Raw genomic sequence first — 15,047 nt, 5'->3', positions numbered from 1 at the left:
TTCCACAAGCTCAGGAGGGTAGTTGTTCAGGCCCTGAGAAACCACAGTCTGACAGGGAGGAATGTCCATGATGAATGGTCACTCCTCAAGAATGTAATCCTTGAGGCACAAAGGAAGTCCATTCCAACCCACAGAAAAAGTAGCAAAAGGGTTGGACAACCCCCTTGGCTCAGTAGGGATCTCAAGGACCCCCTGCACCTAAAAAACAAACAAAAACCTTATAAAGGATGGAAGACGGGAGACCTCACTAAGGAGGAGTACTCAGCACTAGCCTGCACCTGTAGGGAGCAAACTAGGAAAGCCAAGGCTGAAATGGAACTCAAACTGATTAGGCAAATTAAGGACAACAAAAAGTCTTTCAAATATGTGGGAAGTTGGAAAAAGAGCAAGGGTAACATTGGGCCCTTACTAAACCAGGTAGGGCAGCTGCTAACCGACACAGGAAAAAGCCAGTTTTCTTAACGATTACTTCACGTTGGTCATCCATCAGCCCAGTGGGATCACTTTGCCTGACAAAAGGCAGGATCACAAGGGGAAGGGTGAACTTGCACCCACCATTACCATTGATCTTGTAAGGGAACATCTTAAGAGGCTGGACATCCACAAATCAGCCGGCCCAGATGGAATGCACCCAAGAGTGCAAAAGGAACTAGCTGACATTATAGCACAGCCTGTGACGAGGCTATTCGAGAACTCGTGGCACTCGGGCGAGGTGCCTGACTATTGGAAGAGGGCCAGTATGGTGCCTATCTTCAAGAAAGGGAGAAGGGAAGATCCAGGGAACTACAGGCCAATTAGCTTGACCTCAATCCCTGGAAAGATCCTGGAAAAATCATTACAGAAACCATTGCCAACTAACAGAAGGTAATATTCTGAGAGAAAGCCAACACCACTTCATGGCGGGCAGATCTCGTCTGCCCAACCTGATCTCCGTCTTTGACCAGGTGATGCATCACATGGAGAAGGGATAAGAGGTGGATATCATATTCTTGGACTTCAAGAAAGCCTTTGACTTGGTGTCCCATTATGTCCTCATGGAAAAATTGGGGAATTGTGGCCTAGACAATTTCATGGTCTGATGGCTGGTGAACTGGCTCCGTGGATGGACCCAGAGAGTGATAGTTCTTGGAATCAAATCAACTTGATGCCCTGTAACCAAGGGCATCCCCCAGGGCTCCATTCTTGGACCTGTACTCTTCAATATGTTTATAAATGATCTGGACTTGGGTGTTACAAGTGGACTGGCAAAGTTTGCTGATGACACCAAATTATGGGGAAGTGCAGCTGCCCCACAGGATAGGCTGGCACTCCAGGCCAACCTCAACAGGCTTACAAGGTAGGCAGATCAAAACCTGATGGCATTCAACAGCAAGAAACCCAAGGTGCTCCACCTTGGGAGAGAGAACCCACACCACACTTATAGGCTTGGCAGTGCTACGCTAGTTAGCACTGTGTCTGAAAAAGACTTGGTCATGATCGATCACAAGATGAACACGAGCCACCAATGTGATGGTGCAGCTGGCAAAGCAGGCAAACCTCTGGCCTGCATCTTCTGATGCATCTCAAACAAGACCCGGGAAGTCATCCTCCTACTTTACTCGGCCTTGGTAAGACCACAGCTGGAATACTGTGTCCAGTTCTGGGCTTCACAATTCAGAAAGGATGTGGAGGAGTTCAAGAACATCCTCAGGGCCTGGAATAAACTCCCACCAGAGATGGAGCAGGCACCTACTCTGGATTCCTTTAAGAAACACTTGGATGCCTATCTTGCTGGGATCATTTTACCCCTGCTGACTGTCTGCCCTTTGGGCAGAGGGTGGTCCCTTCCAGCCCTAATGTCTATGAAATCTATGCTGTAGCCCAGGGGTTAGCAACATTTTTGGGCTGAGTGCCAAAAACAGTGGCAACTTTGACTTGTAGGATGTTCATATGATGAAGTCAGAGTAGATTTGTTTATGCACTAAATAAATCAGAGGTACATAGCATGTATTTTTTACATCCAGTGAAACTTAAAGTCCCAAAGCCCATATTCTTTTGACAAATCAAGTTATAGTTAAAATGTTGGTAGAGGAATTATTGGCAATTATGTTTCAAGACTTTCAACTTTTTCCATATTGTACATGTTTTGCTGCTTTTTGCATATCTTGCTTTTTAAAATGCCTTTATCTACTTTTAGATGTAACATACATGAAGAAAAGAAACAATATCTAAATACAAAAAACACTCCATGGAAAATATAATCACAAAACCCCCAGATTTTAGATTTCCTGTAGTTCCTTTCAATTTTTACATATCTTTTTGAGAAATAATTCTGGTCTTGTTTTATGCTGAGGTGGATTTTATCTTGGGGCAGACACACAAGGTACTTTTGTTTAATTTCTCTGGACAGCTAAATGTACACAGTGTTAACTGTTGACGGTGGTGATGTGTTATAAAAGCATTACTTTGATTGGTAATAAGCATTTAAGTGTTAAAAGCTTTCTGACAACATTGTGTGTGACTGGCAGTCCTTTAATTTAAATAGCTACAGATTTATTTTGAACAGACATACATCTGCAATATTGAAGGTGCCTAGCTGCATGAAGAAAAGCTTCAGATTTTATGTAAATTTAATTGCCTGTCACTTCCTGTAATATCTGGATTCAGTCCATTGGGAGCTATACATGACGTTAGAATTGGTTTTTCAAACTCTTTTGTATACATTTATCACAGTGCTTGTTCAGTAGGAGCTGAAGCTTAAAAATAACTAAATATATTTCTCTCTCTTTTGCTTCAGGATGACGTAGCTTTGCCAAGGACTTAGCAGCTAAGCAGAAAATGAGCTTAACATCCTGGTTTTTGGTGAGCAGCGGAGGCACCCGCCACAGGCTGCCACGAGAGATGATTTTTGTTGGAAGAGATGACTGTGAGCTGATGTTGCAGGTAATTGCATCAGACTTCCATCTGCAACTGTTCAAAGTTTGGATTTAAAACACACTATTTATAGTTCTTCTGAGAATTCTATTTGCCAGATGTTAAGTTTTTAATTCTCTCCATTTTCAGCTTTTGTCAACTATTTTAATCTAAACTAATCTTTCATATTCCTTATATAGGAAAAGTGAATTTGATTTTATTGCTGTTGAATAGATAACCATTGTTTAAGATTCAAGAGAAAGGTAGCTAGTGGTGTAATTCTGAAGTAAAAGAGAAGGCAGGGCAGGGTGGCACCTTAGAGCAGTGCTTCCCAAACTTTTCTTCAGTATGACCCTGTTTCCTCAGCTTGGCCCCTCACTCCCAACCCACAGCCCCCAATCCTTCATGTGCCCCTCCTGACCTGCAGCCTACCCCCCTCCCCAGCCACCTCTCTGGCCTGCCACCTGTGGGAAGCAGAAGCTGTAATGTCTGGAGTGGAGTGCGGAGCCTGGCTTTTTGCCCCCACCCCTCCGTGCCCTCCCCTGCAGGTGGTATGGCCAGAGTGGAGGCTGTAGGGGTTGTGGCAAGGATGTGGGCTGCCTGCTGCAGGCTCCAGGCTCCTTGCCATGCTCCCTTCCCTGGGGACTCTGCGGCCCAGTGAGCAGGATCCAACGTGGGAGGGAGTGCCATGGCATCATGGCCACCAAGCTGAGGCACACCCTGCCTGCCCAGCAACAGCGGGGGCACAACTCTGTGACATTGCTGCACTTCACTTTGGCAGCCATGGCAGTACAGTGCTCCCTCCTGTGCTGGGTCCTTCCCACTGGGCTGTGGAGGCGATTCCTGGGGAGCTGGCCTGGCCCAGCTGCTGTCCTGCACCCCACTGTGGGCGCAGAAATTTCATGTGCTCCACACTCACACTCCCCAGCCACATTGCCTTTCTCCTTTTAAAGGAAAAAATCCACGTTTTCCCACAGCAAATGGAAAACCTGGATCCCTGTTTATCACCACCCCATCTGTTGATGTTCCAACCCCTTTTGGGGTTGTGACCTACAGTTTAGGAATAGGTGCCTTAGAAACACTCATTCAGAGAGAATGAGTTGTCATAGGCTGCTGCCTACTCTGTCAGATCCTGTCAGTGGACTAAGAGATTAACTTGCATTTCATATAAATACACACATTGAAAAGTAATGTATGACAAATTAATTGAAATACAGCTTTATATTACAATCAGGAGATGATTTGCATAATTTTGTTAAGTATAGTAAGATAATTCTTGGAGAGGTCTTCCTGTCTACGTATTAATTATATTATATCCAATCTAACCATTATGTTTCACACAGTTCAGTATCCATGTATGTTGATGGGGTAATCCTTTCACTGTATAAATGTCTTAACAATTGTTATTAGTTTTTTTTTAAATATTATTTAAATTATTGCCTAAAACATGGGTTTATAAAAATGATATCCCCAGCTTTTTTTACTTTATTTCAAATCAGATAAAAATGGAAATTTTAAATTAATGGCATACTTTAGTAACTGTTAGAAAAAACTATATTGACTATTAGACAAAAAATATAATACAAAAGCTCTAAATTTGGCACAACAGGGAAATGGGGTAAGGATAGAAAGTATTTCCCTACCTTTAAAGATTTTTAATAATGAAAATATAATTTCAATGGAAGTGCGTTTTTGGGGGGTTTTTTTGTTCTTACAAAATCCTGTATTGCATGTGTTACTACTTAAGTGGCTTCTTTTCCTGGGCCTGATCCTGGGAATCCCTATGCATGGATTTATTGAGCTCTCTCTTAACATCTCTTCTAGATTTATTTTATATTATTCAGTACAACAATCCCTTCTTAATTTTTCCACCCCATGACACAGAATTCACATGGTCATTAATGACCACATCAAAACCTTCTATTGCAAAAATCATTTAAAATTCTTTACGTGCATTTATTCCTGTGCAGTAGTATGAATGAGCCATGAAGCTCCCATTGGGTACACTAATGACAAGCATGTGTCTGGCTTTAGAGAAGATTATTGTAAAGAGGTGTAGTTTTCTGTGAGTGTGAGTGCGTGCATTCAATTACTTAAAAGGTGAGGGAAGTGTAGGATTCATGCTAACAACTACATTTATAGTGTAATAGATTATTAACAAGCAATAGGTTGCAGTCTCTTCATTATCCTGATGACGGACTACATTGCCATTTAATCTCATATAGTTGATGTAATAGACTCGATCTAGTATTTGAATGCAATTGTAGCTTGCACAGTAAAACCAAAATAATTCTATTAAATTTGGAAAGATAACTGGAAGTATTAGCAGAGATTATTATGGCACCCTAAGTTAGGGCACTCTTTCTTCCATTTGTAACAATATTTTATCATTTAGAGCACAGCTGTTCAACCGGCAGCATTTGAGGGTTTAATCTGCAGCCACCAGGCTGCCCCTGGCCACTGCTACCCCTATCACTCTGGGTGCTGCTGCAGCTCAGGTCTTCAGGCTTCCCCTTTCCACTTTACCTTCTGCTTCCTGTGCCTGCCTTGGCGTACCAAGGAACAGCCTGCAGTGGTAGGGAAGCCCATGGTGCCATGCAGAGGAGGAGCCCACAGCTGGACGGTTGAAGTGGCAGGGGGGAGTCTTTTGTGGTGGCCTAGGGGGGCCTATGGCTTACACTATTGCAGCCTGCACAGGGTGCAACCCCCAGCCCCTTACAAGTTAGACAGCCCTGATTTAAGATGTATTGAATTTTTGGCTGTATTGGAAAAAACTGTTGAATATTAGTGTTTTAGGCTTAAATTCCTACCTCCCCCTTCGAAGCAAAGGAAGAAATATAGAAATGAGTAAAGAAAAAAGTTTTTAGGATGCTGTCATGAAAAGCTGTAGAAAATATGGAAATACCTGTAGTCATTATACCTATCTTAAAGAAGGTCAAGGACTATAAATGTTAAGTTGTCAAAATGGTTTCCCCTCTGGATTATAAATCCTTTACCACTCTCAATTGCTTCTTCAGTTTATATTGCTCTGGCTTGTGAAAATGTTATGGTACTATGGTATAAGCTATTACTCCATATTCTATAATACTTTCATCCCTATAGATCAGTTTTTCTCCTCAAAAATGTATGACAGCAAAGAAACCTAAGCCTGATGAAGGGACTTTGATCCTGAAAGGACAATTTTCTTGCCATTTTCCAGTTGGTCTAATAAAAGGTATCATTTTGGAACCAAGAGTTCTAGTTTTTTGTGTCTTTTTGTCTCAGACCAACACAGCTACCAAGTACACTCCTGACAACAAAGAAGATTTTTTAGCTGTTAAGTAACATTTTGCTTGGAAAGTGGGCGATGTTTGTTTCTTTTTCTTTTTTTTAGTAACAGCACTGGCCTTCAAGTAATTTATCTGTATATGTAATTTAAAACTGTCTTGCAGTGCACCTCATAATAGGAAGTATCCCATGTTTGTTCTCTGTAGCTACATCATAAACAAAAATAAGGTTTTTGGACTTGCTAGAATATTACCTATACTTTATTTCTAATTACTTGTATTAAAAATACTTGCGTATGTACCTTCATGTGGTGATGGTGAGTGATCACTGTAAATCTTAGTGATTAAACAAAGTTATCCTAAATCCACATCTTAATTCAACTGTATTAGAGAAATTGCTTCATTTGTAAATTTAAACAAATTATTCAGCAAAACATGAATTGAGAATTTTTACTTTTATACAAGATGAGTAATAAAAGTGGAGCAGACTCGTTCGAGGTTTTGATTTCCCCACCCCACATTAGCTCATAGAAAATCACCAAGTTACTGATTATTTTCAACCTCTTATTAAGATGTTTTCAAAATAAGCTGTAGCCTATGGAAAGTCACACCTCTGTCTGTAAGGTGCCACGCTGTCCTGCCTTATGTCTTCTCTTGGTATGTATGCTGCTCTTGCTGCTAGTATCTCCACCTCTATTAACATCATATGGGAGACAGCAAAAAACTACGTTAAGTTGCCATAACTCTTAGCTATTCAGCATTCATTCTGGTTGGCTGGCTACAAATCATCTTGATGACAGGACTAATAATTGCATGTGTTTGCAGTAGTATTGGGCTATTGCGTAGTAGCATCACTTAAAAGGTGTTTCCCAGTGCTACTGTGCAGTAGCTCCGCTTACTGTGCATTTTTTTTAATACTTGTATAAGGAAGTACTAAGTAAATGCACAGTAACCAGAGCTGTGTATACAAGTACTAAATAAATGTGCAGCAACGTCTCATGTAGATGCACCCTGTATCTGGCAAAATAAAGTTTGCAGAAGAGTATATTATGGAATGCATTGCAAGTTTGTTGCGCTAGTTGAACTCTCAAGCAAATACTAATCATTAGACAAGTTTTGCTTAATATCTTAAATGTCTCTGCATAATTTTGAATAGATTACTTGGTTTTGTTTGTTTCAGTAATAGCCATTAGTTCATATAAGATGAATCTAAGCAAATGTCAGTAGTGGATAACAGAACAGCAGTGTCTGTTGCTTTCAGTTTCTCTTCCCCCCCTTTATTTAATTCATCTACCTATTTACTATGTATTCACCAAAACTTTTAAATTAGTGGGCGTTTCATGGCTATCAGTATTTTATAAACTAAAGATGTAAAATAACCACCTCTTTAAAAGTTTGTCAGCCAGCAACCTCTGCTCTGTTCCCAGAATAGTAAATATTTTATTAGCTCTTTTCTGTGTATAAACGAATGTCTGTATGCCATTTCAAGAAAACTGACTTAATCTTAAAATTGTTTAAGGAGAAGAGTACCATTGAGCTGTTGCTGCTTTTTGAATTGCTCTACCTTTTTAAAGTAAAATTTAGTGTCTAAAATAATATGATCTCTACTTACGTAATATAGCAATTTGTCCAATAATTTTTGTGACTGACTGTCTGTGACTTAAAGATTTAAAAGTGTATGTTTGTTGCAAATGCTGTTCACTGCCAACTGCCTTTTGTTTCTGTTACTCTCTGAAATACCAGTCAGTGTTAACTGTAGCTTCATCCAGGCTGTAAACAAGAAGAGATAAGGAGTTATAGAGTCTTTTACCTAGAGGCCACTGTTTCAAATACAATCTGGACTGGACTATTGAACTTTTTTTTCCATGGCAGTTTGATTACCCTTTGTGAAATGGCTGGATGATCTTATTCCATTGTTATAGTGGGAGAATTTCTACACAACAGAGACTGCTATTCTTACTTGTATACAAGTGTGTGTTGGTGGAGCAACATTGAAAAATTTGTATTTTCTAATAATTCTAAGAAATCTCTAGAGGCGCATGGGAATAACTTGACAATACATAAAAAAACACATCTTATTTTTAATCAACTCTGATATTCCTGCTTAAAATAAGTTTTCTGTATTTTAGTCTTGCATGAGGATGGTGGTCCATTACTTTAGCTGAGGGGGTGGGATTTGTTTTTTGTCATAAGGTTGGAAACACATGAAAATCTAGAAGGGTTCTACAAGAATTAAAGATCTTCTGACAGGACAATCTTTAAGTTGAACCAAGAGGCCCCACCAATTTTATTTTTGAAAATTTTTACCATTCTTCTTTGTTAGTAGACAAGACTTCAGTAATCAAATCTCTGGTGACTTGGAGCTCTTCCATTCTTTCTCTTTTCTCCTCTTTTTACAGTATAGTTATTTCTTCACTGTGACAGTAAATGTTCCTGCTTTACCTTGTTTTCCATTCTGTCACTTATACATGGATGCTGGTTTCCTTACTGTGACAGCTGTTGTATGTCAGTCAGATTTTCTTGTTTCCAAAGCTGCATTTTTGTGTTTGTTCTTTGTCAGATGATGTGAATTGTATCTTTGTTGCAGAAAATTTGATTAACACAATTTTGCTTCAGAACTCAGAGATTGAGAATTTTTTTTCATAATTCAGTGGTATTTTGTTTGAGGTCTATTTTGCTTAGCAAATTTAAAGAACTGCATTACTTTTTCAGCTTGTGAAGCTGAAGTGATTAGTGTGGAACAAGGCATCATTGGAGTGTGACCTCTGTTGCTGACTGCTAGCATTGTCAGTTGCTGGATATGCTTTTGCTTCTTCACAAACTGTATGGACAGTTAATATACTTTATGCTATCTTCTGTCATTTAGTATATTGAAATTTATAACCAAAATTGAGCTAAATCTATTTGACAGTTAAAAATGAAATGGAGCTCTGGTGTTATGTAAGATAGTTTACCTTAAGTAATCTTTAAATTTTGTAAGAATTTCAATATTAATAGTTTATTTTGAAAGATATTATCATAACACAATAGTAATTTTAATAGATCATAGTGTTTTAGTCTTCAATGAATGTGTGCTAAATATAATATTATCCTAAAGATATTCACAAACTTCATTTCTGAAGTGTTCCTCCATGCTTGTGAAATGATTTGTTGCTCTAAAATGGCTGATCATACAATGTCATAATGGGCTATTTTTATGCAATATTTGCTTTGCTTGCTGTGTTATAAACAGGGATCAGGGTTTTCCATTTCCAACAGGAAAATGGGAAAAGATGTGGATTTTCCCTTTCAACAGACAAAAAAGCAGATTTTTCATTTTAATGGAGATACCCGTGGATTTTCTACTTTTGCAAAGAGCTCTCTACAGGCTGGCAGAGTTGTAGCCTGCAAGAGCTTCTTGCCTAAAGGGCGGCAAACCCTAAGCCCTGCCCTGAGTGGGAGGGAGAAGTGGAAGGGACAGGGCCTGAGACTACGTCAGCCAAGGCTTGGCTCAGGCACGCTTTCCCTCCTGGAGCCTTTGGGGTAAGTGGGGTTTGCTGGGGGGGGCGGGGAGGGAAACGGGGCTGCAGTTTAGGGATGGGGGCACTGGCAGGGCTAGTGGGCTGGGCCTGTGGGGTGGATGCAGGTGACTGCTGGGGGCTGTGGGAAGAGCCAGCAGTGCAGGTGGGGGCGGGGCAGGTGTGTGTGGGTGGGCTCTGAGAGAGTGGGGAGGTGTTGCAGGATGCCCCATGTAGAAGGCTGGCCTGGCCCAATGGTGCATAGACTGGGAGCCTTATGCCATTGTACTGAGCGGGAAGGTTTACATGAGGCATAGGGTTGTACACCATCAGGCCAGGCGGGCTCCATGCCTCCATGGACAGCTTCCCACTGAAGTGCTGGAAGCCCTACACTGGCCCACCTGGCCCAGTGGTGCACAGTTCCCGCCTGTAGTACCACAAGCTCCACATGTTGGCATGGAGCCAGCCCAGTCTGGTGCAAACACGTGTACCAGCAGGCCGGGCTAGCTTCATGCCAGCATGTGCAGGCCCTGGGACTCAGCCAGAGGTGCGTACCGCCCGGGGGTCTGTCTGCTGCAGCCATGAGTGCCCTGAGGGCCTGCTGCCTACTGCTGTTGAGCTGCTGGCCAAACCCCACACCCACCTGCAAACCCCGCACACACATCCATGCCCATCCTCCCCCACATCCCTTCACAATCCCCCACAAGCCCATACCCACTCTCAAACCCCACAGCCCTTCAAAACTCATTCCACAAACCCCACCCTCCTATACCGACACCCACCCATACCTTCACATATCCTCCCCCACACACATCCCCCACCCCCAACCATACAAAGTACCTGCATATATTTCTAAAGGAGGTTCAAATAGTGTGAAGTTTGGTTTAATTTGTTTTTAAAAAATTAGTTTATTTTGCATAATTTAAATTTTTTCTGTGCATAATTTTGAATTGTTCTGGGCATAATTCCCTGGGATGTACATAGTGGTCTCAGCAGTTCTGATTTTCCATGATAAAAAACTGAAAATCAAATGCCAAAGTATATAGGTATTTAGAATTTATTGTATTATAGTGATTGAGGCACTGGTAAACTTCCAAATTGTTTTAAAACTGTAAATATATCAATAAAACATTGTGTTCAACTGATACCTATATATATTGTGGCCTTTCATTTTAATCACAGATTTGGGGGGTTTTATCCAAGAATTTATGATTTTTATCAGGGAAATCCGGTATACCTGGTTATAAATGAATATGTGTCTGACATAAGAAATATCAGTAATTAGAGGAAAAGTAGAACTGATTGTTAGAGAACAGAGTACTTGCGACCTAAACACTGAAACATTCTGTTCAAAGGCTTTTTTCATTTTAATAGTGTTGCTTTCCACTTCTAATATTATTTCTATTTTTTATATATCTTTTAAAAAGAAAGAGAGAAACATTTTTAATAATTTCTTTTTTGAGCAGGCTCATAAACCTGGATTTTTACTGAGCTGCCCAACAAAAGTGGAAATCTTGTGGAGGTTGTCTTCCCCTTGCTGGCTGTCCTTTTATACCTTCTCCCTGTGTTTGGAAGAAGAATTGAGGGGTGTTTGTAGATGTGCTTCAGGAGGCGGGGGATGGGGTGCTTTAATTAGAGCGGGTCCAAGAGCTGCTCTCATTAAAACCCCCAGATCTTCACATGTACCAGCATCCCCATGCTGAAAAATGGCAGCAGGAGTGCTTTAACTAAAACTCGTCAAACAAGCTTTAGTGAAAGCACCTCCCCTCCCCCCGGCTCCCATTGTTCCTCGCAGGAACGCTGATACATGAGACGCTGGAGTCTGCTGGAGCGTGGTAATTGCCACACTCCAGCAGATTCAATTAACTGAATCTGCTCTGACGCGTTATAATTACAGTACATCAGAGTGGCCTCTCTGCATGTGTTTAGGTATGTAAGAGTCATTATTACTTTTAAAATGACCTCATTATTCATTCTCTGCATTTTCTGGGGTTTAAGCTGTGCTATGTTGTTCTCAGCTATGTTGTGGTAGTGCCAGGCCTACTTTGAATGTGTATACCAGGTACCTTTATTACTTAGGAGAATCTCATATTCCTGGAAAATGATTCATATGTGAGTTTTTTACACCCACGAGATGCAATGAAGACAAAATTCAGAATTTTGGGGGTGTTTTTTTTTCTCCACCTTGGGGGCCAGAGACTCTCACTGGTGCTATGCAGAGCATGGAGACTGGTAGCGAGTCATAGCTTGAATACTGGCTTCTGAGGAAGGTCCCTTGTCTGCAGTTCCTCAAAGAAGCATGCTTCATCACCTCCCCTACCTAAGTCCATATGTCATGGCTCTGTAAGGATACCACTGAAACTCTGGCACTGTCTGTCTGTCTCCCTCCCAAACTACTAAGACAAAAAATAAACACCCTGGTGTCTATAGTGGGTTATGGAATAGAGAAGATCCCACACAACTTACTGATTCATTTGATGCATTGGCTAGGGAAATTTTTAGCTAATTGCACAATTTCACAATGATTTCACACTTAATTTATACAACACAATTTTACGTTTAAACATCAAAAACACGATAACTATATATATGGAACAATACTCTAAATGCACTTCTTTAAAACAATTACAATTACAACTAACTATATAATTTGAACCAGAAAAGTTATTACTATATTATACTTAAAATCCTAGAATTCTGAGAAGCCAAACACCTAAATATGGTGTCATTCCTCAGTAGTACAATTTAATGGGCTGGCCTCAGCAGTGATAGGAACAAGTCCCCTTCCTTCGGTCCCCCTTGGGCGCTCCGCGGCTTCAGCGTGAACTAAGAGATTAGTGTTCACGGAGAGGGTGGTTCAGGTGATCAGTCTGATCCGGCCTACACTTGCGATTCTTCCTTCGTTGTTCTGCAAGTGAGGTTACCTCCAAATCGGGACTGTAGGTTACAGTTTTTATTGGGTGAGTTGCCATCTTGGGCCCCTCCTACCCAAACCTGTCACTACTCCCAAATTTGGGCTTGGATCTTACTCAACAGGTTTTTGCTAGGTGGTCGGTTTGTCTTCCGCAACGGAATTTGTCCACTGACTATTTAGTTTATCTTAAATTTTGCTTTGGAAGATTTTCCATACCACTGTGGTTACCTTTCTTTTACAACCCCCTTTCAAAAGGCTTCTAGGGTTTTGATCTCTCGGAATGTTTACTTAAGGGTCATTTTTCTGGTCCTTAGGATAACTTGTTAAAGGCCTCTAGAGATGAGATTGAGGGGCCAAGACTTTAAACACGTTTGTTGTAAGGCCAGGTAAAACAATGAACCTAGATAAGAAGATAAACCTTACCCTTTTTTCTAAACTGGCTAATGGACAACTATTACAAGCATTCAAAATATTTACATTCAATATGACACCTGGATCCTCTGAATCTTGTCAGAGCAGCAGCTTGGTGCTTCCAGCTTCTACTCTGGAGCCAAAATCCCTAGTCTCAGCAACACTTGAGCAGGATATGACATGGCTATCTACCCTGTCCTCGTCCCAGGCCGCCTCCTCAGCACTTCTATCACTTTGTCTTGTTCTTTGACCATGCTACCAAACTTTGTACTGCCTTCTCAACCAATGCCTTCAACCTCTTTGAGCCTAGTAATAGTAAGTTCCCTGTATGGGTATACTTGTATATCAGATAGATTTACAGTTCTAGCCTTAGCAGCCTTCCCAGCTTTGATTATTATGGTACAGTCAGGCTCCTCACCATCCTCAGCTCCAGTCTTCCAAACTATCCACACTATTCTCAGCTCCAGTCTTCTTGTGAATTCAGGTTTAGAATCGGGATGGGTGGCAGTGACACTGCAATGGGGAGCTATGGCAGATTTTGGGATGGCTGTAGCCCTCCCCCCCCCCCCCCAAACCCTCCTCCCAGTGCTGCCACTGCCCTCCCCCCCCCCATGCCCCTGAGCACAGCCCCGGCTCAGGTCCCCCTCCGGCCCCAGATTGCAGTGGCTGCTTGCCCTTGCCCCACACACAGATGCGGGGGACACCTCCCCTGGGGATAAGTGCAGCAGTAGGACCTGCCCCCCCCCCCCCCAACATCCCCTGGATGAGCTGTGGCTCTGTCCTGTGTCCCACCCTGGCTAGGCAGTACCTGGCCCAGCCCCACTCCCTCTCTCACCACAGGGGCCTCGGTCTGTCCCACCATGCCCCTTTCCTCCCCCCCAACAACAGACTTACCAGCTAGATGCTGCTCTCCAAACTGCTGGGCTGCTTTCTGGGCTGCCTGTGTGCTGCACTGTGGCTGCGCATGCACACGGCATTTATCTGTGACATTATTGGCCACATCAGCCAAAAAAATGCCAATTGCTGATAATGTCAATTCTCCTTTTATCAGCGGTGATACAATATAGACCGACGTATCACTGCACCTCTACTGTATAGCCTAAATGTTTGGACCTATTGACATTACCAATATTCAGTTCAGGATTGCAGATGATGAGGTTTTCCTTGCATGGAATGTTTTCCCCATAAACAAGTCTGTGTTAATGTTGAGGATGCCCTATATTTAGAATAGAAAGAAAATTATCCTTTATTTGTAGGGAGCCTACAATATAAAAACTTTCATAGGAACATAAGTGTCTTCTATATGAGGGAGTGATGGAGCACTTCACATATTTAAGGACATCAGTGCTACCTTATGCTCTCTTGGAGTTTATTCACCAGCTCTTAGGAGGAAGCAGAAGTTTCAGCTTTATCCCATTGATAGGCATACTTGGCATACCTCTTCTGTTCTCATCCTCATCTGACAGCATATTGATCCTCAGAATTGCCTGAAAGCGTCAACAGTTCTCTGAGCACAAACATTCCTCATTTACACCTACTAATTCACCATATGTTTTAGAGCAGGCCAGATTTTAATAGTGTGATTCAGATATCCCCTTTTTGTGCTGCTGTGGCCTTCTTCTCTCTGACAACTGTCTAGCTTTCTTCCAATCTGCATAGGTTAAAATTTACTTTGGACCATAGGTTCTGAACTCTCTCATGACATAATATACAATTTTCAGTTCACTATCCACTCAGGTCCCTCCCCCTTCTCTGCCCCTTTTCAGGGACCGAAATTCCACTATAGCAGGAAATAGTCTCCATTTGACCATTGGAGGCAGTAGAAAAAGTATCACCCACATACTAGTGGTTCTTAAGCACTTGTTTAATATGAAGTTGGGCAACCTAATAACTTGCAATTTTTTTTAACCTACCCAGGACCAAAACTTATGGAAAAATCTCCATGACTATGTTTTCTTCTCATAGACCTAAAGACAGAGTGATATCAGCTTAGAGACTGTCCAGCTGGGTAGGCATGATATTTATAAGAAGTCAGCTAATAGTAGAAGTGCACCGATACATCAGTTC

At 41.6% G+C, this 15,047-nt stretch overlaps 1 protein-coding gene across 10 annotated transcripts in view; it reads left to right on the top strand.

Annotated features, from left to right (window-relative positions):
* Window positions 1–15,047, top strand: part of CEP170 (centrosomal protein 170) — a 181,111-nt gene that overhangs the window by 33,251 nt on the left and 132,813 nt on the right. For all 10 annotated transcript variants that reach the window (XM_059715932.1, XM_059715908.1, XM_059715935.1 and 7 more), the window contains exon 2: window positions 2,777–2,922. In XM_059715932.1, the coding sequence (XP_059571915.1) occupies window positions 2,818–2,922 (105 nt within the window). In that variant the 5' untranslated portion in view covers window positions 2,777–2,817. The remainder of the gene's footprint in view (window positions 1–2,776; window positions 2,923–15,047) is intronic.

The sequence above is a fragment of the Alligator mississippiensis genome, chromosome 1 (assembly GCF_030867095.1).
Source record: "Alligator mississippiensis isolate rAllMis1 chromosome 1, rAllMis1, whole genome shotgun sequence".
In the NCBI taxonomy this organism is placed as follows: Eukaryota; Metazoa; Chordata; order Crocodylia; family Alligatoridae; genus Alligator; species Alligator mississippiensis.
This window is presented reverse-complemented; position numbering and strand designations above follow the sequence as displayed.